The sequence below is a fragment of the Zootoca vivipara genome, chromosome 16 (genome assembly GCF_963506605.1).
Source record: "Zootoca vivipara chromosome 16, rZooViv1.1, whole genome shotgun sequence".
NCBI classification, from domain to species: domain Eukaryota; kingdom Metazoa; phylum Chordata; class Lepidosauria; order Squamata; family Lacertidae; genus Zootoca; species Zootoca vivipara.
In genome coordinates this window covers 3,083,435-3,109,054 of record NC_083291.1, presented here as the reverse complement: position 1 = coordinate 3,109,054, position 25,620 = coordinate 3,083,435, and the positions used below count along the sequence as shown (strand labels likewise).

Genomic DNA, 25,620 nt, shown 5'->3' with positions numbered 1-25,620 from the left:
AGCACATTTCCTTGGGGTTTTTAATATCACAAGATAAAAACTCTGGATACTGTTGTATTTATAATTTTGGTATAGTGAACTGGTATAGTGAAACTATTTGTTCTGGCTCTTGAAATGTCTTTCGGGTACAATCACATAGTTATTTCTATAGAGCATATGATAGATGTTCAAGATTGTTTTGGCAAGAGGGCAAGCACATAGAACTCGCATTGTATGTGCAACCAATTCTATTTTGGCAAAAGAAAATATACTGTGAAGTTTAGGTCTACTAAATCACCACCATATCTAGATATTGATTTTAAAAAGTGAGTTTTTTTCTTGCTAAGAAGAAGGAAGCTTCCTAATATTGAGTCAACCCATTGGTCCATCTAGCTTGGTATTATCAATCTTCAACACCAGCCAATGTCCAATGATCAGACATGATGTGTCAAGGGGCTGTCAGGAGAATGCAGGTCATCCACAGGTCAGGAAAATGACTGGGCAGGGGGGACGTATGAGACTGGATCCATAACCTAAAGGGGGATCCCATAAGTCAGGCATCCCCAAACTGCGGCCCTCCAGATGTTTTGGCCTACAACTCTCATGATCCCTAGCTAACAGGACCAGTGTTCAGGGATGATGGGAATTGTAGTCCAAAACATCTGGAGGGCCGAAGTTTGGGGATGCCTGCCATAAGTGGTCTTGAGAAGGGCATCACAAGGCGCTGGCCCGAACTCGGGATTTTGAAATTTTCTTATGGGTCAACATGGCTACTTTTAATTTTTAAATCTTCTTTTTCTGGCTCTCAGGGATGACAAAACATACCATAATTTGCTCAAAATTTCCAGGACTACAGATAGCATATGTAACATTTTAAAAATGTATCCACGGACTTTGTGATAAGATTTCTTATTTTACCCAGTGGTATAGTTCAACAATCTTATGTTACAGGGTGTGTCAAAAATGTGGTGAATTCTAACAATACCAGCTGAATTTTGTGAAATCTTGACACTAGTTATTTACTTCTTGGTTTTTTGGGGGCATAGCCATGCTAATCCTGATGGAAAGATATAGGTAACTACCAGCAATTAGTGTTGGATCTCTAGTCTTAGTCATTCAATTTCCCCCCACCCTGTGATTACCAACATGTGAAGAGGACATTAGGGACAGTGGCTCCTCCCACACTTTTCCATTGGTGTCCCTGCAGCACAAACACACACACACACACACACACACACACACACACACACCTCTTCTGCAGCCTGCTCTACCCAGGTGAGCTCCTTTCACAGTTAAGAACCCTGGAAGATCCGGGGGGACCACAGTTTTAATTCTTGAACTTACTGCATGTTCTGTTGCTGATTTGTTAATCTTTCTGGGTTTTTTGAAATTGTAAATGACCCTGAATATTATTATTCAGGAAAACGGCTTAGACATTTAAAAAACAACAACAGTATTTTCATGTTTCTTTCTAAATATTATGCTGCTGAAGCTCTGGAACTGAGTAGGGTAAGACTTAAGCATGCTTAGGTTCTTTTTTAAAAAAAAATATATTTTTATTAATTTTCCAATTAAAACCAATTATCTCACATTCATTATTTCAAATTATACACATATATATATCAATCAAACCGAATGTTATGCCAAATCGTCTAGAAAGTTTTTTATTTGGGTTCCCATGCTTCAAGAAATTGGGGATTCCTCGCAACCGTCCACTGCCGTCTTTTTTCTAAAGTTCAAATCGTCCTCCAAGTTCATAATAATCCAGATCTTCCCCTTACAGTCACATTCGGCATGCTTAGGTTCAAAGCACCCGGAACCATTTGCAAAACTTTGCCATTCAACTGTAACCTGGCGGGGGATAGTATACTAGCTATACAAAAACTCCACTGCTTGCGGTACCAACAGTTTTAGTGCTGTTCTCCAAGCACTGAACAAGACTAGCGGTTCTTAATTTACTATTTGCCAGCAGATCAAAGCTCAGACTGACAAAGTTGAACAAAAATGTTAGCGGACTTTAGCTAATGCTCAAAATGTATTTTCTGAGAGAATATCAAATAAGGTCAGTAAAAGTGTGACCTTTATTTCTAGGTCTTTGAGGACATTTAAGATTCCTGGGAGCTGAAATGCTTTAAGGAAAGTTTCATGGGTACTGACTATAGTAGAAAAATGCTCAAAATCTAAATGTAGAGGTTTTGAGTTAGATGTTAAAGTTAGTTTGAGAGGTACTGTTTGTTTACTAGTGAAATGCGTAACTGTAGGTTCCTAGTACTTACACCAGGTCTGACCAAACCAAAGGCTCCACATTGCCTGCCAACCAGAGGGTGCTTTTCCTCTAAACTTCTCTTCTGGATTTAAGAAGCACTCTGAGATCTGAGGGTATACAGCCTCGGGCCAAGGTCCCAGCCTCAGTTTGAGTTCCATTTTCAAGCCCTGGTATCCTTTTGTGATCCTTATTACAGCTAAACTTAGGGGTTTTTTGGCAGGGGGGAATAGAAATTGAAATATGCAGGCTAGACCCTTAACATGCTCCTATATCCACAGATTGATATCCTATCACTTATCAATGCATGCATGAGCAGAAAATAAATCAAAGAGGTTTCATCCAGGCCTACAAGTGCCTCAGAGACAAGAGACTATGTTAAAATAAATGAAGAGATTTCCATTAGTTTTCCATGAATTTATCAGAACACTGCCTTGCTCTTTCCGTTTGCTGATCTCCATTTTCTACTGTCTTTTGTCTTCAGCCCATAGTGAACTGCTCACAGTCTGCAAAAATATCAAATAAATAAGCTGTTCTCAAGACGTAGTAGGAAAATTACCATAGGAGTAGTCTTTTGTAACTATTGATTTCAGATTACCCAAATCTCAGATTGTGAAATGAGTAAAGGGAAATAAGAAATGGATTTTCAGAATTAGAGAAATCTCTTTAGATATGTTTCAAATACATTTACAACTCCTCCCTGAAGAACATGTTTTGAATAAACTAAAGGCTTGAAATTAGAGTGCTTTACTCAGCACACCAGTAACCATGCTTCATAATGCTGTAATCAATTTTATATGTGGTTCCATGCTTTGTACAAGGGAGGCATTCATTCAGTTTTTCTGTACACATACATTATTAGGGAAGAAAATGTACTGAGCAAAAAAGCCTGTTAGTCTGTGTTCTAAACTCCATGGTTCAAATCAACGGTGGTTTGGCAACTGGGTCCTCCCCTGGGGCTCACACCCCTTCCCTCTTTCCCTTGTGTTTGGGTTTCCTCTTCCACTTCCTGATTTTTGCTACCCATATTTTGCTGCCACATCTGAGCTGGCAAATTGTAAGTTTGTAAACTCATTTCAAAATCATTATTTGAAGACACTGTGCTAATTCTACTTTGCCAGTGTAGATGTCATGGCAAGCCAAGGCTGGCGAAAACATAAGACATGGAAATGGGAGAGGTAATGAGTCAATGGATGCTCCCAATCACTGAACTCTGATTTGGCACTCAAGTGGAGAACTTCATTGATCAATCCTTGTTTGTTCCATGCTCCTATGGTCGATCCTAAAGTCAAGGAGCAAATAGCATTATCCTAACTTCGTACCGGTTACAAATTTTGTATATTACCACTCATATTCTACATGTCACATCTTAGAATAAGATAATCTGCATGGTCAGTCATTTTACGGCTAACAGTATAGCCAGTGATTCTCTGTTGCTCTTTTATGAAACCACTGGGAAATGAAGCCAAAGGGATGGGTGCCTTTGAGGTCTTCCCCCTAAAATGTTGTCCAGTTTGGTTCTTTTCAATAATAATAATAAATGGCTGTAGAATGACCACCTACTACATGTGGCAGGAAATAAAAATTACTGTAGCTCTCTTGAGTTATCCAGCTTCAGGTTGAGTTCCCATCTTCTCTCCCTCTATCCCAAGAGTGACATTTAGAGTGAGTGTCACCCCCCCCCCCTTATTATAGACCGCAAACAATTATTATCATCTTACTTCTGGCTGGCTCACATCATCCATAAATAAAGTGATTACTGTTATAAACAGTGCTAAGTGTGTGCATGTCAAAAGCTCTTGATATTATTTATTTTTATTTATTTATTTTGCAACTAGTGCTCTGTTGAAGTTGGACAATCCAGCAGAGAAGAACCAGTCGGAAAAAGTACTAGAAACTTGCCTCGGAGGGCACCTTCCATTTGGATCTTGAAGGCAGTAGAGAGCACTACTAACTGCTGATGGCCTGAGTGGCAATACATATGTTTTCAGTGCTGTCCCCCTTAATGTTACTCAGAGTAGACCCACTGAAATCAATGATTGTGGCTAATTTGCATCAGTTAATGCCAATGGGTCTCCTCTGAGCAATACCCAATGGAACACCGTCCTTTATGGCACATTCATGCAGGAACAAAGATTTGGAACTTGGCTACCCTTTACTCCAAATCCCTCTGTGTCCCGTGAAATATGAAATGGTGCATTTCAGTGGTGTTCCATCCTGTGGGTTCTGTAAGTAGTCCCCCTCATAAGTAGTTTTTCTGTCATGTGTAGCAATGCAGACACTCGACTGGCAATGTTGCTACTCGTGTTTTCCTTAGCCAGGGCTACACTTGGAACCAGGGGAGCCATCTCGCCCTCAGGATTGTGGGTGTCCACTGCCGTAACGCAAATGTGTGATGTGACAAACACATGCCTGCACATAGTGCATGTGATGTCGCATGTCCGCATTGCGGCAGCTGTTCCTCTTCCTCCTCCTCTCCACAGCCATGTGCTTATTGATTGTCATCAGCTTTACCCAGAATGGAGGTTGGAGACTGACACATTTATTTAAAAAAGAAAAAGAAATAACAGATAGCAGAAGTAGCCTGCTATCTTGCACAGTTGTTTATATATTTATTTCAAGAAAGTGTATAACCCTCCTACAATTGAATTAGTGGGGAACTGCTGGATGTTTACTGAATTATTGAGTGTGGTGACTCCCCTTTCTCTATTCTACCATATTCTTCCACCTTTCTGCTTAAATCTTTTTCATAAACCACTTACTTGTTCTTTAATCAGACTTTGGCTCTCATTTGCTGCCAATGCTAAGCCAGTGCTTTCAGCTGACAGATAATACTTTTGTTTTGATCATGTCTAAATGCCAGCTGTTTAAGGCCGACTGAATATTTCAGGTGTGATCTCTCTAAAGCTGCGCAGAAATTCGCCGTTATTTATGTAGTTCTCTCTCTTTTCCATCAAACCAGTAAGAGCTAGTGCTGCTGGTGAAACTGTTTGATCATTCCCTTACATACTCAGCATTGAACTTATTAGCTACTTAAGAAGGATTGGGTTGGTGAGTTTTCACAGGGGGAATTCTATCTTCTGTAGTACTCTAGTGGGAAAATAGATCATGAGCCTCTAAAACATATGTGTGTCTCCATTGTAAAAACTTCAAGCTCTTTGCCATTTAATTATTTGCTACCAAAATTAAAAACATATTCAAAACTGCAATGCTTCCCTTGTGGCACTGATGGTCGGGGAACACTAGGGATAGTTTTACAGTTACCATGAGAATCCAACACAGGGGAAAACAAAAACATCAGTGGAGTACGAGTTATTAAAGTCCTGCCTGCTGATTAGCCATTTGGGCTGCAATCCAGTATTCAGTTAGAGGTGCTTAAGAACAATTGAAATCAATGTGCTAGATTGCAGCATTGCCTTCCAGTGCTATAGATCTAGCAACAGAAACAACATTATGCATCTCTTTGTCCCTGGAGGCAAATCCTCTCTCTAGTTTCTTACTTTCAGTGTTGGAGGCTGGAAGTTTGCAGTGCGGCCTTGATGGCGTCAGTGGGCCCAGAAGGCCCGTAGCATGTAGTGAATTGTAACGGGACCATAGCTTTGCCCCTCTTTCTATCCCAGACAGTGCTGCACGAAGAATAAATAACAGACACTCCAAGTGTCCTTATTTTCCAGGGACAGTCCCAGATTTATGGAAGCCACCCCGGTTTCTGATTTGATCTCAGAATGTCCCACTTTTCCTTAGGAAGCCCACATTTTCATCGGAGAAATGTTGGAGGGTATGGAGTTATGTGGCCCCTGAGCCAAGGTGATAAGTAACTATACATCCTTAAGACATCTGAAGGCAGTCCTGTATAGGGAAGGTTTTTTTAAAAAATGCTTAATGTTTTATTATGCTTTTAAATATGTTGGAAGCTGCCCAGAGTGGCTGGGGCAATCCAGTCAGGTTGGTGGGGAATAATAATAATAATAATAATAATAATAATAATAATAATAATAATAATAAAAAATAAGTCCCTATTTTCATCAGAGAAAGGTTGGAGGGTATGAAATAACTGTATTATTCTCACCAGGAAGCCAATCTACTCTGGACTGGTTTTGAGGGTTTGTTTCTGGTATTGGTCCTGTCTCAGCTCATCAAGGACCCAATCCAAGTGACGAGACACAACCTCGATCTGATCTTTGCTAAAAACCAAGGATCTGTTGGTCACTGGTCTGTTGGTCAGTGGATTGTAATAAGCCCATAGTCAGGGTGGACCATTTCCTGGTGGGATTTGGAATATCACTGGCAAGAGGGTTGCATCCCTGGAGTCTTAATGAAATCCAGTGGACTCTTGAGTGCTCTGCTGGACTTCCTTGATGACATGGTCAGATACCCTGCTGAAGCCCTGGACTGCCTGTGGAATGGTGGTATTGGAGATGGAAAGGAATAGATATTGGAATCTGCAATGCCTGTACCGGAAGGCAGTCTAATACAGATAGATGCTGGAGATGTAATGCTGAAAAGCGCTTGTTGAGGCATATGATGTGGCCGTATCCAATGTGCTATATACTTTTTGGTCTGAAACTGTCCGTGTGTGTGTGTGTGTGTGTGTGTGTGTGTGTGTGTGTGTGTTTGTCTTGCTTTGTTTTGCCTTGCTTTGTTTTTCATATTCTTTTTTCTTTCTTTCTTAAATTTGACATTTAACAAACATTATTGCCATTTTCTCAACATGTGAAGATACACTAGGCTTTTTGGAGTGGTAAAATTTAATGATGGCTAAGGACTATGATCAGTGATCTTCTGGTATTGTTACATGTGTTCTTCCCCCTTTTTTGTCGCCTGAATTTTTAACTTTATTTCAAAATAAATTCCATGTTGTTGTTGTTTACTCATGAACAACTGTATGAATCTTACCACTATAATAGGAGCTTGCTTGAATGAGGCAACATCTGGCATTTGATGTGCATGTTTATGATGCATTATCTTTTCTTAGGTGATATTGCAGGTTTTAGGCTGCAAATCTATCTAAATGGGAGTAAATCCTAACTACGGTAACTCAATTGAACTGATCCTATTGAATGAGTAGGTATGCACCGTTAACCCCCTTGTGGAACCAAAGTTTAACATCTAGAGCAAAACAGGAGTCTAATATTCAGGCAAATTCAAAAGAGGATAACAGCAGTGGCAGCTTTTGGGGACTGTAGGCAGGTTTTTGTTATTTTTGACTTAATTACCTCATGTGGTTTCTTGTGTTTATGTTCTTTTAAAACAATAAATAGGGTGGTTTATTTGTAGAACTGTCTTGTTCAACACATCAGAGTTTGTCCAAAGTCAATCCAGAACTCTGCTCTGTTCTATTCTAGGGATGTTATTAACATACATATGCCAAACAAATGGGGCGTTTCCCAATTACACACATGTGTGCTTGTGCAGTTACACACCTACATGTCATGTGCAGCCTACTTTCTTTTGATTATGACTTCTACCCCCAACCGCAGCCATGCCTTAAAGCATTTGTGATGTGCCAGTATGAAGACCAAAGGCGTTGAAAGGTGATCTGGAAATGTACTGATCATTTATTCCTTTATTTCACTTTCCTTAGAGTTTGGCCACAGAGTTGCAGTCTAGTGTGAAAGAGATGAGAACGCAAATCAGATGTAGGAAAAAAATGCAAGAAAACAAAAAATGCAACAGCGTTTCCAAGGCGTCTGTTCACCGAGCCCAGCACGTGGCAGCATCCATCCTTAATATTTCAAAGACTGATTTAGACAATTTACTTGATGTTGAGGATGATGAGGTAAGCTACCAATAACACCTGGTTTTGCTAAAAGGAAGCCCCCTCTTTTGCTGGTGTGGATTGGCATAGCTCCATTTAACTCAGTGGGCTGCAGCAGTGTCACTTAGACTCCATAAATTTATTCTCCTCTTTCTCTTCCTCCTCTTCTGATTTCTTACCCACCCTTCACCATAAGGTTCCACCAATGCAATAACAAGATTAGACTGGGTATATGTTGTGGATGTTTTAGCTGAGAGTCCTGCATTTCAGGGGGTTGGACTAGAATCTAGGTGGCCCTTGGAGACCCTTCCAACTCTAAGATTCTATGATTCTATGTACTGTATGTACTAGCTGGCCATGACACACGTTGCTGTGGCCTTTTGTGTTAAATGGACCCTTTTCTGTTAAATGGACCTTCAGAGTCCCCCTTCATTTTGCACACAATCATTCCTCCCAATGCACGTGTTCTGTTAAATTTTGCCCTGTCCCAACCCTGACTCCCCTACCCATGCGTGTTTTGTGAAATCCCCCCACCCCGCCCCAACAGATTTGTCCTACTCAAAGGCCCATATTCAGTTGATTCTTGCCTGTGGCATCGTCAGCTATCCTGGCTGGGCTATGCTGCAGCCTAGTCAGTCGGCTGCGCAATGCTGGGCCTTGTTGCTGCATAAGGCCTGTTTTGAGTTGGTTGCCGTGGAATTTTGTGATGTCACCAATTGTCTGCAGCCAATGGAGACGCAGATTCTCCGTTCTATTTCCCAGCATGCACTTTTATCTGATCTGTGTGTTTTGAAACATGGGGTTTGGTTTTTTTTACATAGCCCAGGTGTGCCATCCGTCTTAGCAAACCTGCCTATATTCTTTGGGCATTTGCATGTGATGTTGTGTCAAAATTTCACCTCAATCGGTCAAGCGGTTTTGTTGAACATTACAGAGGAAGGAATATACCCAGTTTACATTTTTTAATATATAGATTGGGTTATTGCTTGTTTGTATGGTTTATTCCTTAGCCTTTTCTTCTCCCTAAGATGTCCCACAAGGCAGCGGGTACAGGTTTTTCATTGGGGTTTCTTCCCGAAGCCTTTCTCATGAATGAACATAGCGGAGGTTTAGGACCAGAGTTTTTCTAGATGGGCTCCCTTTCCAGGTTGACGAGCCCCATTTGCCCCTCATTTCCTTCCACAGCACATGCAGAAACTGCCTTCTTGATCATTGAACCCACTATTGTTTTCATCTGCTCGAACCTGTCTTTGCATGCAGGGGATAGCCAATTTACTTCCAGTAATGGATTGTAGCCTCAATTTGGGCCCTAATGCATGTTTTCTTGATCACTGTCCTCTGGGCCTTCCCTAGTTTTTTCTTGCCTGCCACTGCCCAGAAATGAGTGACAATTTAAATGCAAAATATTTCATACCCTCCAATTCCGAGTAAATGATTTCCCCAGTACAGTGGTACCTCGGGTTACAGATGCTTCAGGTTACAGACGCTTCAGGTTACAGACTCTGCTAACCCAGAAATAGTATCTCGGGTTAAGAACTTTGCTTCAGGATTAGAACACAAATTGCACAGTGGCAGCATGAGGCCCCATTAGCTAAAGTGGTACCTCAGGTTAAGAACGGACCTCCAGAACGAATTAAGTTCTTAACCCGAGGTACCACTATAGTAAGTATGGCACTCCAGACACAGAATTGATCTGCGCCCCCTAGGACAGATGTGAGTCCAAAATGACCCCCAGGCTGCACACCTGGTCCTTTAGGGGCACAGTTAGCCCATTCAGACCAGGGAGCCCCACACACCTACCCATCCACGTCCCCCAGAAACCATACTTCAGTATTTTTTGGGATGTAGTCTAAATCTATTGGGAAGGGCAAACTGCTCGTGAATAAATGGGCAAGGTTTAAAAGAACTTATTCCACGGATCCTTGGGGAGTTTGGAGTTGTCCCTCAAATCCATCCCCCATGCTAAGCTCCAAAAGCCCCCTGTTTTGTGATAGAAGTTCTGTAACCACTGGATCATCAGCTATGGAGGCCCACCATTTGTGCCTTGAGAAGCCACAGACCTGACATCCAAGTTAACATCACGGTGGAGCTATACTGAGGGTTGGGACTGCATTGAAGAAAGCCTTGCTCGATATTGCCTGGGACAGGAAAGTCTTCTTTCTCTACTTCTTATATCCCTTTAAATGTTGTTGCTAGTAGACAGGGTGATCTGGCTGACAGGGGGTGGCAAGCCCCAACTTCTGCACCCTGTAATAGAGGAATTGTTGTGCACCAATATTTATTTATTTTGGTGTGTTTTTTTTTAGGAAACACAACAGATGAAAATGGAATATGAAAACGACAAAGAATGGATGGGCTACTTACAGAAGCTTCTTGAAGGACAGGTGCTTGGTTTTTTCTATATCATCAAGTATAACCATCGCTATAATTTGTTTATTTCATGACATGCAATTGCTTATCTACTGAGAAGGATGCTGTTTTTACACAACATTGTCCAGAAATGTTGCTGACTTCCTCAGCTGTTGGGGAGAACACTCTTGTTATTACCCACCTTTGACAGCTAAGTTGGGGAGAGTTCAGTTCCCAGTGTGAAGAATGCCAAAGGAGTGTGGGAGTCTCATTTACTTCCTTCCTGTATTTATGGGGATCCTTCCCATGAAAAGGGAGAACTTATTGAAAGGCTGTTTGCACGGTAGATCTGGGGTGATTTCCCAATTCCTGGTGGGCGAGGAGCCTGTTATCTGACTAAGAAACAGAGTGCTTCTCTTCTGAGGAAATGGCTGGCTGGTCCAAAAGCTCTGTTTCCCACTCCTACCGGGAGCCCTTCCTACAGAGAAATAATTGATAATAATGATGCCAGGTGGAGGTCCCTATTTGTATTTCCTATTTTCCAATGGGAAGCTGCATTGGCCCAGCCAGTGCACATCTCACCTGGCCTCCTGTGATGTCACCTTGCTCCCCACTCCTAGTGGCACCTGCAAGGTGAGAAGCCACTTGCTCAATATGGCAAAGCAAGACAGGCAGAGGGACCGGAAGAAAATGTCAACCCTAGCTAAACTCAGCCCCAAGTGAACCACTCCTGCTTAAGTTTTGGGGAAAGAAAGGAAGTTGAATACCTTAGGCAGAGTTCACCTAAATCTGAGAGGTTCAAGTACAGATTTAATTAATGCACATTTCAGTATTTTTTTACAAAAAAAAATCTATTGAAAATTTTCAAGGGTGTTTCCTAAACATCCTTTTCTCTTATGCTTTTGAGACTTTGCATGAGATGGAGGAAAGGTTAACACCATATTTGAGCTAATGATACATATGGAAAATAGAACATCTAGGGAGACAAGCATACATCTCAGCAAACGTATTAATTAAATTATTGAGTCTATCTATATCCATGGTGGAGAGAAAAGGATCCCTTCCCTCGTACATCTTAGGAAAAAGATTTTTTTTTTCATCATGTGGCTTTAAAGTTAGTAGTTGATATGGACACCTGATGAGTTCATGGGTTTCTGTGACCTTTTACTATGGACCTGTTTCCAGTCAATTCATGTTTTCCTCACAGCCAGACAGCTGTTTATTACCGTGTCTTCCCGCATTCTCTACAATATTTTCTACTGAGACCTCAAGCAGCTTGTTAGTGGGAAGTAAATATTGATTTGGCATCCTGTCAATGCAGAAAGAATGAAAAAATTTCCACCAGAGGCCCCTCAAACATTTTCCTATCGACATTTTCTGGGCAGAGTGGAAGGCTGCATAGAGGATGACAAGGCTGAGACTAGTTGAAATCCCTGAGGGGTCCATTGAGACTGCCGCTGTGACCTGTGTGATACTTTTTCTTCTCTTTCAAGTCTTTTTTTTAATACACACACAAGTCTGCTGGGATGCTCCCCTCTTGTAAGTGATCAAGGGCAGCTTATTGGCAGGTGAGAGCCCTGCTTTTCTAGTCATAGCCAGCTTTTGTTTCAAGATGGCTGACAACATAAACTGGGTTTTGAAACTTCTTTCCTGTGTAATATATTTATCCTCCCAGTTCTGCTAATGTGTCTCCCTAATCCAGGGAGAAACTGTCCCACAAAGAGAAGAGCCTATTTATGACAGATGTGCTGCAGTATTTATTGCACAAATGACGTAAAATGCACGTGCGATTTCTCTTCAGAAAGTGAGAAAGGGGGTGTTTAAAACGGTTTGGGCGATTCCTGGAAATAGCTTTCAATCTGTGCACCCAGTTCAAAGCAGCACACATTTTCACCATAAATGAGATCAAAACTTAAAATCCAGTGTTACACTGATGGCTGTGGCTGGTTTTTAATTTATTATCAAAAAGCATCTTTTTGTTAAAGGAGCACCAATTGCCCCAAAATCCCAGAAATGCAAATATTCAGTCAATAGGAAGTGTGAATTGGGCAACAGTTTTATAGGGTTGGTGCCTATGTAATTCTGGTGATACATTAACTGTGGTTAAGAGACTGAGAGCTGATGACACAACTGAGAACTCACTCTATACTTCCCCTTTTGCTCATTGCTCCCTTTCTTCCTTCATGGCACAAATTCTGCCACCTTTCCTCTGACCACCTTAACCCTGGCTAAGTGTTACTGCCACTGATGTTTGCCATTATCAGTGCTAAGCAGGCTTATATCATAGGCAGGATCTGAAACTGGCTTCAACCTGTAGTTAAGCAGGGACTCCAGTTAACAGTAATGCTGACGTAACACAATATCTGGGGGAGATAAAAGAGGAAAGGTGGTAGTCTCAAAAACTCTTAACCAGGCACCCCCAAACTGTGGCCCTCCAGATGTTTTGGCCTACAACTCCCATAATCCCTAGCTAACAGGACCAGTGGTCGGGGAATATGGGAATTGTAGTCCAAAACATCTGGAGGGCCAAAGTTTGGGGATGCCTGCTCTTAACCATAGTTAAAAGGTCTCCAGAACTACTCCTCTGCCAGTCTATATGATAGAAAGATCAAATACAAAAAAAACTGTTTTCTGTATGCTCCTTTTGAACTTCTCACCTGGCCATTAGTACATAACTTAGTTAGGCAAAGTTTTAGGTTGCCGGCTGGAATCGACGTATTTTGGAAAGGCAGGATCTTTCCTGAATCTGGTGGGACTTCAAGTCATTTATAGCAGAATGCTATTTCTTTGGAAGCAAGCCCCATTGAGTTCAGAGCTTACTCCCACATACGTGTCTTGAGAATTGCAGCCTTTGGGGATAATTCAGGTCGTACTGCTGCTCAGTTCTCAGCACCACCAAGTGGGAAACACATGGAACTCAGTTGCTGAAGAAAGGAGGCGGCTTCCAATTCCAACTATGGACTCCAGAAGTTGACTGTGGATTTACAATGGCCCTTGTTCTGTCGTTCTGCCATGGCTTCCCAGCATGTGTAGAAATACCAGAACGAGCATGTGTTTGTTCCTCAAGCATGCCAGTGGACCTGAGATGAGCACAATTGTCCTACGTGGAAGTATTGGCGATGGAAGAAAATGGAAGGCAGCCCTAAATCACAACAAAACTTCGCATGCCTAAGCCAGATACTGTAGCTGCCTTTTTGGCATATACCTGTGAAAGTGAGGGTAGTATCATATGTCGCAGGTGCACATGGAAGATATTGAATACCCCTTCTCTCAGTGAGCCAGTACCGCAGGCACCCGCCCAGTTTTGTGGAACATGAGGGGCAGCACGTCCCGCAGACAAGGCCAGGCTGACATGAAAACTCCTGCCTGTTCTGTGGAGGCCAATAAGCTTGCAAAAGTTAGAGCCCTCTTGTGTCATTTGCGTTTCCCACCAAAGACATTTACATCCGTTTTGCGATCTGCTGGGCCACCTTCACCCCCACCCCCACTTCCTCCCCACCCCTCGCAGAATGTCTTGCAGCAAAGTACATGAGATCACTTAATACTGAAGTTTGATATAGTGTCTTCTTGTGCCATTGAGCCTGGCCTCTAGAACATAATTGCCCAACAGTATTGATTTAATTGCCTAGGTTTATTTGTGGACTCCTAATTATTGACTGGAGGTAAATTTAATGGAGAAACCTTTATGAACACAGGGAAACTGCTGCTGTTGCTGTTATACATAAATGAACAGCATCACATCCCTTTAGATCATTTTTCAAGCTAATTTTATTCCACTGTGACAGTATGATAACATTTAAAATGTCATAGACGTTTTATTTTTATTGCTGACATGCACCGTTTTAGTACTACATTAGAATTTGGGAGGGAGCAGTTTCATGGTGAGCACTGGTTGTTCTTTATTGTCATTTAAAGATTCCCCTGGAGAGGAGTCATAAACCGGGGCACACCTCATAGATGTTGCATCTCCACCTGTGTTTCCTGTATTGCTGATATCTAAAGGAGACGGGATCTTTTCTGCCTAAGGAAATCATCAGTAATGTTGCTGATTAACAAATATAATATCTCTGGGCAGTTGCTGAACAAATATATCTGCATAAAGTGACCCCCCCCCCCAAGCCGGCCCATATGAGTGAGACTACAGGCAGAGTGGAGAGAAAGCTCCCTGAGAGCTCTTGTTTCACCTAATGGGCTATTAGAGACTTTTTACGGAGCAATCCTATCCTCGCATTACCCGTGTTGGGGGTGCAGGGGTGACCTATGCTAGCGGAATAGCTACCATGTTTCACCAAGGAGAGGAGGGAAAGTGTGGACCTTCGCATGAGGTTGAGGAAACGCAACCGGAACATATGACGGTGGAATAAATGCAGCAGAGGCACCCACAACGTCCCTGGAAACATTGCCCATAAGCCTTCAATCAGGGACTCTGTCAGCACCAGCACAAGGCCATCCATGCATTGGGGCACGCACATACCTCTATCCCCATGCGCACTGAATGCAGGATGACATCGCAGCATCCTCAGCCCCAGTGGCTCAGCCAACAATGGCACTTCTACTGCCATTCCCTTGGCTGACTCCATGTTCCACTGGCATATTTGGAGTGTCACGGCAATGGTGCTTCTTGCTTTCCACCAGTGTAGAGGGCTTCCGCAGAATCCTATAGCCTCCTACTGGACCTTCAGTAAGGACTGCGCCTTTTGTCACCAAAGGATCACTTACAATACCTTTGGTCCTCCTGATGTTGGTGAACTGCAAACCCCAGCATCCTTGCCATTGGTCCTGCTCACCGGTCCTGATGGGAGTTGGCCTTCAGCAACATCTGGCTGGAGAAAAGTTCTGCATCCCTGATTTAATGGCTTTCTGCCCTGCTCTTCTGTTGAAGAGTCTCCAAGAGCAGCTTGCCTACAGTCAAAAGAAGCCTGCCAAAAAGGCTTATGAACTGAAGGATAGGACACAAAAGGAAAATAGGAAGGAGAAAAAAAGCAAACTGGAACCAATTCTTAAAGTTACATCGTTTTTATAATTTCAAGCTGGAATGGAAACACGTATCCATGTAGTTCAGAAAGCCTTGGGGAAGGAAAGAAAAAATGAATGGGTCCTTCCAGTGCATAACATTTCTTAAAGCACAGGGAATGTAGAGTAATCAATGACCTCCCATGGCACAGATGCACACAGAGTTTATGGAGAAAGATACGTGGCATACCTACGTATATACAATATCCAACGTACATTTCTCCAGCTATCCATAATCAAAGAAACCCTTTATATAGTCCCACTTCTGTACTTTAAAAAGTGAAAATATGTGTTTCTAAATCCTTATTCTCGAAAAGATGCTTTGGGGGCGGCAGGGTGTGTGTGTGTGTGTGTGTGTGTGTGTGTGTGTGTAATGTAGCACTGTGTGCTGAGGATGAGAACCTAATGAAAGAACCCGGCTTCTATTTAAACCATTGATATTTGCAAGTCTGACTTGTAAATAAATATTTGGGTTTGGCAATATAATGCCTGGCTGAGATGCAGGAGCCAGGACACAGCAGCCAGATCACAGATGGTCCACTGCTTAAGCCCTTTCCCCTTGCTTCAGTGCTGCAGAATGTACCTTGCAGCAGAAGCTAAAGGTCACCTGTTAAAGGGCTGACCAATATTCTTGCTTTGCCTAAAATGCCGCCACTCTAATTAAGAGGCTCTTTGTGTGTGTTAAGAGGACCAAATGTCAAGCCTTGCTTCTGCCAAGTCAGCAGCAGGGTGGAGGCAAAGTGAGGCAGGGCAGATCTGTGGCAAGAATTTGTTGGGGGGGGGGGTGTTTCTACAATCAAGTGGTATATACATTTTACGAAAATACATACATGCATACATACATACATACATACATACATACATACATACATACATACATACATATCAGTAATACCCATAGTCACCCTGTTGCTTAGCACAAACATGGCGGCACTTCCTGTGTGGCTCTTTCCTTTCTGTTCGCTGTTCTCCACTGCAGGATAACAAATGGGAAATCCATAGCATAGTGCAGTGTCTTATCAGACACCAAACATTGCAGGATCTTTAAGGACCACTTCATATGAATCTTCCGTTTTTCTTTCTTTGCTTACTGTAATCTATGACTGTTGGAAATGGGTCATATGAGTCTTTTTATCATGTATCAAACCTGCCATTTTTCTTACTACTACCAATGCTTAATTTAAGCAAAACAGATCATAAGATCAAAGATTGGGAGGGGCCAGTTAAATTACAAATTTCCCCCTAGTTGTACCTTAGTTGTAGCTGCCCTTTGAGCTGTTTCATGGGACTTCCCTGCCCCTGGAGACATTTGCTAGCAGGGTTATTTCTCTCATGTCTGCCTCCTCTCTCACGAGGCCTTGCTCTCTTGAAACCCTCAGAGAGCAAAGCTTCTGGTATCCTTACATTAAAGGCAGCTGAAATCTATACAATAGGCAGCTCGCGAAGAATCTGCATCACCCAGCACACAGCACAACCCCTGTTCCCTTCAAAGCGATCACAAACTTTGGTAAAACTGTTTTCTGTTGCTCGGGGTTGTCTTTTCAATAAGGTAATATGAGCTCTGCAGTGATGTGGCTTATGAAAAGCGACTGAATGTTGCATCACACAAAATTAGCTGAATAAACAGGTTGCAATGTGAGGCACAAGGTATCCCAGTGGAGTTATGCACACCGTCTCGACGGACCCTGTCAGACCATGCAACTGTATACAAACTGTATACGTTTCCTGCTTGGCAGGGGGTTGGACTGGATGGCCCTTGTGGTCTCTTCCAACTCTATGATTCTATGGAAAGGGATATTTACTGACTTTAAAATTTTAATTTGAATGGGAAACTCCAAAGACTATTCTTTGTCAAAGCTAGCAGACTCGAAATCAACCTGTCCTGCATCAAATTAATCTGTCAAACATTTTAAAGTGGGCAAACTGGAGGGAAAGTGGGGACAGCAAAGGACCAGAGTGAGAGGCCTAATCTTTACATTCTGTCCCCTCAACCAAAGAAGTGTGTGTTTGCTTATTGTAGGTGGAAATAGTGACTATATACAGTCGTACCTTGGATCCTGAACGCCTTGTGAGTTGAACATTTTGGCTCCCAAATGCCACAAACCCAGAAGTGAGTGTTCTAGTTTGCGAATGCTCTTTGGAACCCAAACATCCGATGGGATTTCCACAGTTTCCGATTGGCTGCAGGAACATTGGCTGCATCTTATCAAATTTGTCACTCCCTGCCACAGGAATTCTCATTTTTATTCCTCCATTGTAAATGCCCGGAGTAGAGACCAGGCCTAAGTCATAAAATATATGAACTCTGGGCCCACCAACATTCAGCCTGGTCTCTGTGTCGTTCCATTCAAACAGCTGTTTAAGAGCCATATCTTTGATTTATGCTACCTGAATTGGTGGCTCTTGTCTTCCATGACCCATATCTTAGATGGCAAGCTTGCAGGCAGGATAATCGGTAACTCTTGTCAATTAAAAAATCATATATGCAGGTAGGGTGATGCTTGGAGGCTGATAGGTCACTGACCGATTGGGGTCCCACCAGAGCACTGTGGGGGACCCCTAATATTCATCGACCCCAGCTGTCAATCAACTTGCACCTGAGCTGGTTGGTCATAGGATACATGCTCAATGCCCACACCAAACATATTTGACCCTAATCCAGGCATCCCCAAACTTTGGCCCTCCAGATGTTTTGGACTACAATTCCCATCATCCCTGACCACTGGTCCTGTTAGCTAGGGATCACGAGAGTTGTAGGCCAAAACATCTGGAGGGCCGCAGTTTGGGGATGCCTGCCCTAATCAATAAAGTTATGGTCTGGTTTTTATTCATGGCCTGCTTCCCCTACACTATGCATACGAAGCAGGTGTGCTAACTCTAGGTTGCAAAGGCACCGTGGCTCCCTCAATATTTGTTTGAAGGGGCCAGCCCCCCCCCCAATCTCCAGGTGCCCCCGTGTATGTTGTGCGTGTGTGGTGTGACATGCGCACTGCAGGTTCATTGGCTGGCTCCTCCAGAGCGCTCAGCCTCCTGAGCCGTGCCCAAGGCATGCGGGTCATACACGTGATGTCACACATACTGGAAACCCCGCCCCCCCAATCTTGGGGGCAACCCGGTGCCTCTGATACTGAGCTAAAAACGCCTACGGCTTTTTGCTCAGTATAATGGAGCTTCCTATGAGAGAGAGAAAAAACACACACACATTTGGGCCCCATTGACAGGACTCTATAGGGTGAGCTCTTTTTGTTCAGGAATTATGAACACATAGAGGAAATCTGTATATTTGCTAACCCATAAATAAAAATCTGGCAGGCCTCCACTGAAGATGAAGACTGCAAAGATGCAGTGTGGGATGTATGTCTATAAAGAGAGCCAGATAAGAACATGGACACATTCCCAGAAGCTGATAAATGTGCAAGACATCTGCAACATTTCAAGCTCTCTTATCCTTGATTGCACTGAATGATTAAGATAGAAACACCTCCTTAAAAATCATTTTACAGTGACAAAGGAGCCTTAGAATGTAGTGAACAGCAGGTAAAATATAGAATGATATGAGCCCAGGACAGTGGTAAAGTAATCCATTCATCTAAAGGGGAGTGTTATTAGGAAAAAATAAAGATGCCTCAAAAGCAAACGTGGTCTGGGTAGTGACAGACAGGTTTGAGAAGCTTTGAAGAATGGAAAGGATGATGGTTACCCTATACATAACTACATGAAGAGGGGGAAAGCATAATGTAGGAAAATGATATTTACAAAGTCACAAGTGAACTGCAGTGCATGATTCCCACTGGATCAGTGTTCTTGTGGCACAAGAAACCTTAACACCAGTATATAAACTGCACACATGTTGATGAGATTTTCTCTGTATTTATTTTTCCCCATCTGTGATGGTTTGAATTAGTCATTTGCTTATGTCTCCACATACAACTTGTTCTTGTTCTATGAATGCTTAACTGGAGAATATTTTTTTAAAAAAACAAACAAACCCCACACACTCGCAAATCTTTACAGTATTTCTGATATTGCTCCATTTGGATGTGTGGCCTGCAGCGAAGGAAAGGTCTTAACCCCCCCCCCCCACTGTGGGAATACTTCTGCTTCTATAGTGATTTTTAAGCAAACCCCTTTTATCTGTTATCTGTCGACCCAACCCACCTTCTCAACAGAATGACTTACGGTAATATGCTTGCTATGTCCATCTGTCATTACACGCTGCATCTACCTTGACCTAGACCAGGGGTCCCCAGACTTACCGAGCGGCGGGCCGGCGCCCGCCGCGCCGACCGCGCGGTGGGCCGGACGGCAGGGGAGTGCGCGCGCAGCGGGCCGGAGGGCGGGGGAGTGCGCGCTCGTGCGCATGCGCACACGCACACGGGCGGGAAAAAAATCGCCGAAAATCGCTTGTGCGCATGCGTATGGGCCTCCCCCGACCCGGAAGTGCACCAGAAATGACCTCTTCCGGGTCGGGAGAGGCCCGTACGCATGCGCACAAAGGATTTTCGGCGATTTTTTGCCGATTTTTTAGATCGCCGCTGCGCCGCGCGCCGCGAGAGCGGGCGACGGCAGCGGGCGGCGGGGGTCGTCGCGGGCCGGATTGGAAGGCCGATTGGGCCGCATCCGGCCCGGGGGCCGTAGTTTGGGGACCCCTGACCTAGACTCATGCTTGAGCCTTTCAAATCCAGCCCCTGGTTTCACTTTTGCCATATTTGCTAGTTACCATTTCTAGCTCTTACCAGAAACCTGGCCCACTTTGTTGAGGTTCATAGCCTTGGAGCCAGAAAAGCTTGGATCCTCAGAAGTCCTCCTGCAACTGAAAGGCTTTTTCCAGACTTAGCACAAGATTTCACACCTGTTGTGCGGCCTGCTGGGGAAATCACTTTGTTCCTTCTCAACACCATAGTGAGCTCACAGACTTGGTGTAGATTTAGATGCTCACAAGCAACCCATTCACATGGCGATGAGCATTTCCTTTCCGCTGTGGGCTGTTGCTCTAAGGCAGCCATGTCCAAAGTCCATTTCGAGGGCCTAATCCAGGCCACTGGTCAGTTTAATCTGGCCCCTGTGGCAGTTTATTTCCTGGGGTAAAATCCTCAAAATACCTCAACAACATCAACCCTAAAAGAAGGCCAACAGCTTTGGGGTAAAATCCTAAAGAAAGTTCAACAACTTCAATCCTAAAAAAGGTTAACAACTTTGGTTGGCCCTCACGGCTATTCACTTCACCAGATCTGGCCCTCTTTGAAAAAAGTTTGGACACCACTGCTATACTGTGTTGCCACGTGACAAAGGCTTTCTCGAGAATTACAGCCATCCTGTGAATAATGTCATTTTTGACCATAGAAGTATAAATAAAGTCAGTGCAAGCTTGTCCTGCGCCCACCCCGAAGTTTCCTTTATGCTTACGTTTCCCAATAGAATCCTGATCTGCGAAGGGATTTTCCCCCCCCCCCCCTGCATTTAGTCCCCAAAGTTTCACTGGATGCCTCTGAAAGCATTTGCCTCCAGCCCGAGGAGCTGTATTGATAGCTCCCTCTCTCCCTCTCCTGAGAGCAGTCAGCATGCAGTGCTGCGTCTACTTATAAGTGCCCCAGAGATGACTGTAACCTCATATTGATCAGCTGATTGAAGATAAATGACAGAGCTGCTGGTATTGCAGATTACATCATTAACATGGTCAGTAAACCATGAATTGTTCAATAAGGCGTTTATCTTTTTTCATTTTATTCTGCTCTTTTATCATTTTTATGATAAGGAACAGTTACACACACTAATCAGGAGGATCCGTTTTAGGAGAGAACGGACGTGGGCAAGTGTGCCAGTGTCAGAACTAAGTGAAATCTAATGGCTTCAGAACACTTAGTAAATGTTTTTTAGCTGAAGAAAAATATAGGCTTCGCTGATCATTTTTCCTACTCTGCTTCTCTTTCAGTTTCCTTTTGCTTCGTATTTAATGGATGCAGTGCTGGAAAAACTAAATGAGCAGAAAAAGCTGGCGGAAGAATACAGTTCTCTTGTGAAACAAATGACCTAGGTGTTGCTGAACAGAATCTTGAAAGAGAGAAAGGGGACTCTTTCCCCCTCCTGTTTTTGGTTTTGCACTTGGACTTCACTCCTGATTTTGGCTCATACCAACGACCAGTTCACAATCTGTAGCAGCAGGTGCATTTGCTGCATTCACAAAAAAGTACAGCAAATATGAAAAGGAAAGATACACACCTATGTAGACATGGCAAACATACCTGTTCTCATTAAGTATGAAGCAGCCATTGGCAACGTTGCCATCAATGGGTCTTCTAAGTAAACAGGCGTAAGATTTGGCTGTAGATCTCCCTTCTTATTTGCTAGCCACCTTCTACACAAACACATTTCTAAGCATTAGCTGCAGAGCCATTTGTCACTGGTTATGCTCCCAAGTCCTATAGAAATAGTGTAAGCATTTTGCCCAAAGATTGCCTTCAAGCAATTAAAAATTAAATTTATTTTGCCAGTAGAAAGTCTGGATAAAGCAAGATGCACTTGCAGAGGTCGTCTTAAGAGCAGTTCCTAGCAAATATGCCTGGAGTTGATGGGAGTTGTAGTCCAAAAATGGTAGAGGCTGCATTACACAACCGGCATCGCTAAGCACAATCCATTAGGAACTTGAGCAGCTTCTTTTCTTGCACAGCTCCTGATCATTTGAATGGTGTGTGCACAGGACACCCCCTAGGCAACAGTGACATACGTTCAGAAAAGCAGGAGTGCAAATTTTAATATAATTCATTAAAACTGAAGTGAGTGCCCTTTGAAAACCCTCGATTATGGCTAACCTAATAGACAGCTTCAAAATTCTCTTTTTATGTGAAGCAACAGCAAAAAGAATACAAGGCATGGTTAATGAAGATTTTTAGGGACCATTCAGCAAACATGTGCTTCCTATTTGTTCGGTTTGTGTGTTTTTTAACTGTGAAAGTGTATTAAGTGTGCAATGTATTTAATTTTATTTAAGAAACATTTTATTTGAATAAATGATTTTGAGTTGAACTTTTTATCTAGGAAATCCCTGAAAAAATATGTTTCTCTTCATTTCTCCGTCCCTCTGTCTCTCTCACACACATAGCTGTAGTAACATTTTGTAATAATAGAACTATCAGTAATATGCTTGAAAATAGAGGTGCATAAATGAGCACATATTGACCCTACACCTTTAGGACAGGGATAGCAAATGTGGGACCCTCCATATGGTTTGAGCTACAACTTGTAGCTCCCTGACCACTGGCCATTCTGGCTGGGGCATCTCACCACATTGGCGACCCCTGATTTAGGGGATCACAGTGTGGGCAGGTGCTTAAAAGGGCCTCTTAGTCATGTGGGAGCTGTTTCCCCATGGAATCAGGAGAGCACATGGCATGAAATAAATGCCATGTTTGAGACCCATGCCATCAATTGCACACCCATGGCTGGGTCAAGAAAAAACGCCTCCCACACAACTACAATATTATTTAAAGACCCGTTGGATTATTTCCTAAAGAGGATGATCCCTTTAGAACAAAGTACATGCTTACAGCACAGACAAAATATTCGGCTACTGGTAAATTGCTTCTGTATGAACAAGATTCTGAAGACTGCTTGACAACTTGTTCTAGTCTTCCAATATAAAGCATTTTCTTTTAAAATGCCTTTGGAGATATGCTCAAGGAAATGAAACTGTGGTGTGCCTTGGTTGGTTGGTTGGTCAACAGAAGTTCCAGGTCAACACTTGGTATTTTCTTCAAGGAGTTTGGCATGGCAGGATGGGGCCACCCATTCAATTATTTAATTAGAACAACATCAGAACACTTATAAACAGTTGCATATGCTATTGCTATTTCTACAGACGAATTTTATGTCTGGTTTAAAAAGAGACTGAATTTCGTAACCATAAATGCTGTTCAGCACCGCATTATTTTTTGTGGTGTAGAAAATTGAGCAGACATGCTTTGAGTGCTTAAGCTTATCTGTGATGTGAAATACCTGCACACCCTTCAGACGGTTTAATGTGTTATCACATCTGCTATTTATTTAATTCAGTAAAAAGAGTATAAGAATAGCATGATGGGAAATTCTCTGATTCCACCCAATCACAACTTGCCCATAAAGCTAGAACTAGTACAAACATCTATCTACACTTGCTTGTAAATATATATATATCAACATTTCCTCATCCCAACCCACCACTTTTCACATTTCTGGTTGCCTCCAATATTTTTGTTGACCAGCTGAAATAACTTTGGAGCAAGCTGCATTTTACAGGTACTTTGTGCATCGCCTCTCATTATTTCCGCACCTAAATGATGGCCTCACCTAGAATGCAGACCAATCGTCTGATTTACTTTCCTCCCCTTCCTCCTCATTGCTTATAAATTTTTCCCAATTGATCCTGTTTTCGGATTGATTCTAGACTCCTTCACAAAGTGCGGAGAAATATTGTCTTTGGATTATTATAAATTCTGGGCCAAAAAAAAAGTTTGCTTCCCTCCTGACATACTTTGAAAAAGTATGGAGAGAAAAAGGAGACCCATCAAGAGATGGAGGGTGAACAGCTGTAAACAAAAAACAAAAAACCAACCCCTTCTATAAAGGAGAACTAAATCTGCTGTTAGGGGTCCAAGAGCTGAGCTGCATGCGCAGTAAAATCTTGTTACACTGAAGTGGGAGATTGCATATCTGAATCCTGCACATAGATTCCAGCTGGCACACTGGAAACAAATAATTGGCATAGGCTTTTCCACGAGTTGGTAAGCAGTCTGAAATGGGCACGCCACATAATTTAGCTGAACATGTAGACCAGCCGTTAGAAGGATTACAATCATAGATCTGAAACTCTAGAACGGTGCCACCCCAACTTTTTCTTACCCCATGAACTATTTGAAAATTGCTGAGGGTCTTGGTGAACCATTTAATGGTTTTTCTGCCAGTTGTAGAAATTGCAGTGCACTGTACTTGGCATTATTTGATTTTCAGCTTCTTAATGAACATACCATGGACCATCTGAACAAAGTTCACAGACAACCAGTGGTCCACAAACCACAGTTTAGGAATCCCTGCTCTAAAAGGCTCCTGGGAGCTTATCTTACGGTCTGTTGCCTCAGAGTATGCCTGAATAAATACATGAAAACTAGGGCTGGGTGATATATCGATATATTGTCCAAAATGGGTTTGAAGTCCTTATCGTGATATCACTTTCATCATTATTGACCTGGCAATATATCATGAATTGTGTGTGTGCCATGCAAAAATCACAATGTGGAAAAAACCAGGAAAGCCATCCAATGCCTCTTTGTAGCTCCATCCTTATTTCAGACATTGTGATGTATCAGTATATCGCGATGTTGAAAACCAGATATCGCCCAGCCCTAATTAAAACATGCCTAGAATAGTTTAAAATGAATTGGAATCATCCCAGGGATCATAGGAAAGATCCTTAAATTACAGTAGCAGCACAAGAATTAGAGTAAATGCCTTTCATACAGCAACAGATCTTACAGCTTCAAGAATTTGTCAGGTGGAGTGGCTGAACAGCTGAAACCCTGGGTGAGGAATCTGTGTCCCTTCAGATATTCTTAAATTATCAGCCTGGCATGTCCAGTGGTTAGGGATGATGGAAATGGGAGAATCCAACAATATGGAGGAGGGCAGGTTTACCACCCTTGGCTTAAATTTCCCACCTTTGTTAGATTTAAGCAAGACCAGTTCATTCATTTCATTTTTACAGGAAAATGCAACTTCAAGGCAGGGTTGCCAGCCTTTAACCTCCTGTCCTCAAACAGAATATCCTTTGCCCAGAGCGTCTTTGACAGCTTCTGAACTTCTCTTAAAAATCCAATAGTGAAGATTCTACAACTTTCTTTAGCCTCAGTCTTGTACTGATTAATGAATTAGTTTTGTCAGTGGGTATGGACTAAAGAGGCATAATTAATACTATACAGTATAAACTGTTCTTACACAAATCCTGGCTTATTGATAATGCCAATTATCCATGTGATGTGCGTATCCTTAGGTATTCTCTCTCTCTCTCTCTCTCTCTCTCTCTCTCTCTCTCTCTCTCTCTCTCTCTCTCTCTCTCTCTCTCTCTCTGGAGTCTTGTGTTTTGCATTAGCTTTGTGCAAATTTCATTTTAGTGAAATGGGAAAAAAAGAAAAAGGTTCCAGCCAAAGGAAGAAGTAATGAGAATCCATTTATAAACCAATCTAATTTGTTTATAAACAAAACAAATTAATACCCTTTGTGAATGTTATGT

At 42.6% G+C, this 25,620-nt stretch overlaps 1 protein-coding gene across 3 annotated transcripts in view; it reads left to right on the top strand.

Moving 5' to 3' along the window:
• The window catches only part of CNTLN (centlein), a 176,674-nt gene extending 151,351 nt beyond the window's left edge, over nucleotides 1-25,323 (top strand). The window contains exons 20-22 of one of the 3 annotated variants that reach the window (XM_060268842.1): nucleotides 7,827-8,021; nucleotides 10,307-10,384; nucleotides 21,295-25,323. In XM_060268842.1, coding sequence (XP_060124825.1) covers nucleotides 7,827-8,021; nucleotides 10,307-10,384; nucleotides 21,295-21,396 — 375 coding nt within the window. In that variant the 3' untranslated portion in view covers nucleotides 21,397-25,323. The remainder of the gene's footprint in view (nucleotides 1-7,826; nucleotides 8,022-10,306; nucleotides 10,385-21,294) is intronic. The other 2 variants (XM_035140510.2, XM_035140509.2) reach the window with 2 other exon arrangements.
• Nucleotides 25,324-25,620: the final 297 nt, after the last annotated feature.